The sequence below is a fragment of the Merops nubicus genome, unplaced genomic scaffold (genome assembly GCF_000691845.1).
Source record: "Merops nubicus isolate BGI_N331 unplaced genomic scaffold, ASM69184v1 scaffold21998, whole genome shotgun sequence".
NCBI classification, from domain to species: domain Eukaryota; kingdom Metazoa; phylum Chordata; class Aves; order Coraciiformes; family Meropidae; genus Merops; species Merops nubicus.
The window spans coordinates 18,758-21,873 of record NW_008624399.1 but is presented as its reverse complement, the minus strand read 5'-3'; the positions used below and the strand labels follow the sequence as shown (position 1 = coordinate 21,873).

The 3,116-nt window shown below is 38.9% G+C and overlaps 1 protein-coding gene across 1 annotated transcript in view; it reads right to left on the bottom strand.

Annotated features, from left to right (window-relative positions):
* Positions 1 to 3,116, bottom strand: part of BEST3 (bestrophin 3) — an 18,357-nt gene that overhangs the window by 15,047 nt on the left and 194 nt on the right. Inside the window, exons 2-3 of the mRNA XM_008945368.1 lie at positions 1,344 to 1,438; positions 565 to 798 (exon numbers count right to left, since the gene is read on the bottom strand). Of these exons, the coding sequence (XP_008943616.1) occupies positions 565 to 798; positions 1,344 to 1,438 (329 nt within the window). The remainder of the gene's footprint in view (positions 1 to 564; positions 799 to 1,343; positions 1,439 to 3,116) is intronic.

The following is a 3,116-nucleotide window of genomic DNA, read 5'->3' as shown; positions in this document are numbered from 1 at the left end:
GGGGCACCTGCTGTTGATCTCCTAATCAGCTCCCACCCAAGGCTGGCCAGACCCTGGGTGAAAATCAGTCAGGAAGGTCCTGGTTGTGGGCATCATCCATATACCAACCCTCATTCAGGGCTGGGGGTTTAACCCCAGCACTTCAGGTACACAAGACAAAGTTCTATCGAGGCAATGCCGAATAACAAGTCACCATTCCTACTGCATCATACTATATTGCAACTACATTATTTTTCATGCTTTGGAGAATGTTGTACCTGACCCGTATGCCTGCGCGTTTGGAGGAGGCCTATTGTGTTCATGATCTCTGAGAGCAAATCCATGTAAGAGCCTCAAACTCATTAGATTTCTATAGTGCTGCTAGATGAAGACTGTAAGAGTATTAAAGGTGCACACTTAAGGGCATGTCACTTAAGTGAGGGGCAAAAATGTGGTAGCTTTAATATGGGTTAGTATGAGGCACACATGGGGGCAAAGAGGAAAGGAAAAAATTAGTGTGTCTCCTTTCCTTCCTGTGCCACTACCTCTGAGGGAAAGAAATTTTCAGGAGGAGTACTCTAGTACCTGCTCCTACCACGTGGTCCATGGTGGGGAACCTTTTGTACACAGCTGTGCTCACAGAGCGAAAGATCAGCAGCGATGTTAAATTCACGTAACGCATGAGAGTCCTCCTCAGCAAGCGCCCGTACTCGTCTCTGCCCTGGACACAGCTAGAGATGAGGAACATCAGTCGATCTGGCCACGGCAAGTTCACAAACTGGTTCCACCAGCGATTCACCACCAAAGTAACGTAGAAACCTGGGGGTTAGAAGGAAAAACATGAAAGCCCAGTGCCTATCAGGATTTCCGTTTAGGTTACTTCGATTTATTTTGCACAGTGTCACTAAGCTGCTACATTTCCCAAAATAAATGCAGTAAGTCGTGTCAAAACCCAAGAGGCAATTAATGCTAATTATTTAGTAGACAGTGCAACTTAATGGCTTGTTCCAGCTGAGTATCTCATACTCATGAACTTCCAAGTTTTCTCTTCTGTAGTAAACCTTGAATCGGTTTAGTGCTTTAGAAGATCAAGCACAATATACCAGTATTAGTGCGCACTATATCTATATATACATAGGGAAACTTTTATCTTTTGTTGATATATTGAGAACATGACCATAAATGTTGACGTTACAAAAGCAACTCAAATTTAAGGACACCTATTTGAAGCTGAAGATTTTGTTGTGAAACTCTAACCTCCCACTGTGCCTCTCAGTTCTGAAATGCTTCCATGCATGGACAGTCACAAAATGCCTGAACAGAGACAGTATTGGGGAATAATAACACATGTAATCAGTACTTACCAAGCACAAAAGTTACAGGGATTTGTTCAGCATATTTGTCACAGTAAATTGATAATTTTTCAAAGAACCGTTTTTGGCTACCTGTAAGAAAAAATCTGCAGCAAATATAAAATGTATCTGTCCGTCCATAATATTCTGGCACTAGATGCAAAGTGCAGATAGGTATAAATAATCTGCTATGTGCAATTTGGAGCAACCTTGGGGAATGTCTTCAAGCAACTTAAAGGTAAAGTGATGAACACTTTTGGCATGTAATAAAGAAGCTGGGGGAGAAAATATTATTCCCTGGTCTTTGCAGTTTTCTTGTAACTAGTTTTACTGGCACTACTAATTAGGATAAATATACATGTAGAATTAGCTTGCTATCGTATACAAATGATGATAGTAAGCTGTAAGTTGGCAAGTAGAGCTTGCTTTCCTTTTTCAGAGGGCTACTTAACAAAAATACCCAGGCCTGCTTGAATTGCAAAAGGCTACCTATCTCTAATGGCTCTTACTTGAAAATGCTACATTGTCACAGCATTTTTTTTTTACGCTTACTCCTATGATTTTTTTTTTTTTCCACAAGATTAAAACTGTATTTATTTTGCAGTAAGGAAAATATTCATCAGATTATGGAAAATGAGTGAAGCATGGCAGCCTCTGCCCATGGAGAAAGATATCTAAGGAAATACCACAAGCTTAAATACAAACCATTGTTTTATTTGTATAGATGAGTATTACAGTTATTCTTTGATTTCATATAGGAAGAACACATGACAAATATTTGGTGGGTTTTGCTTACAACTGTACAATAAAACCTGCAGCACATATAGAGGGATTTCCATGGTATATTTACCATGGTTTTTAACTGCCTTGCATTTCAGTAAAACCACATTAATTTAAATAAATGTGCAGCACTGGTGTTTCTTTACATATTAATGCTGTAATCTTCTTTCTCAGTTTACAGATATAGATTACTAAACATTTTGGAATTAATCACAGACAAACTGACGCTCATTTTCTCCTTGCTTCACATAAAAAGCAAACACCGAGATTTAATTACAGATAAAGGTAAAAGCTGAATCATGATTTTGGTACTTCTGTGTAGTGTACTTCAAAAAGTTTCACTGTACTAATTGATGCATTGCATCTGTCGACCAGGTGTTTAATTCACACTTTGCTGGAACAAGCAACTCTCCTAACATGACCCTCCCAGGTGCTGGGTGACACACAGGTAATAACCACGTCTGGTTTCCATGCAGCTTTGCTTGGCTCTGTGCAAGCTGAAAAATGAAGTTTGCCATGCCATCCTAGCTTTAAGAAAAACTTTGCTTTTCCTGACTGTATAACCTGGCTCTCAAATTATTACCTTTCAGGATCGTTAAAGAAATTACCACTGAGCAACTGAAGACACGGTTCTACAAGTAGAATGCAAAGTCTATACTTAGCATTTAAAGCAGAGTCAGGCTTGCTGTTGCCAACTTGATCTCAGAACAATAAAGGCTATTTAACATAGGCTAAGTATGGATGCTTATTTAGCCCAACTTCATTTGGATGGTTGCTCAATGCAGGGCTGAAAGTAGAATCAGATGAATATGATAGACAGTATTTTATATTTTATTTATAACCTACATGCTTTCTCTGGAACATTAAAATAAAACTGGAAAGGAAAGAACATTAGAAAAGGTCCTAGGAAAAGACAATATTTATGTAGTAACCTCCCCCCCACCTCATTCATCAGCCTAAAATTATGAAGTGTGAAACTTCAGCATAAAATTTAACGAGACATGA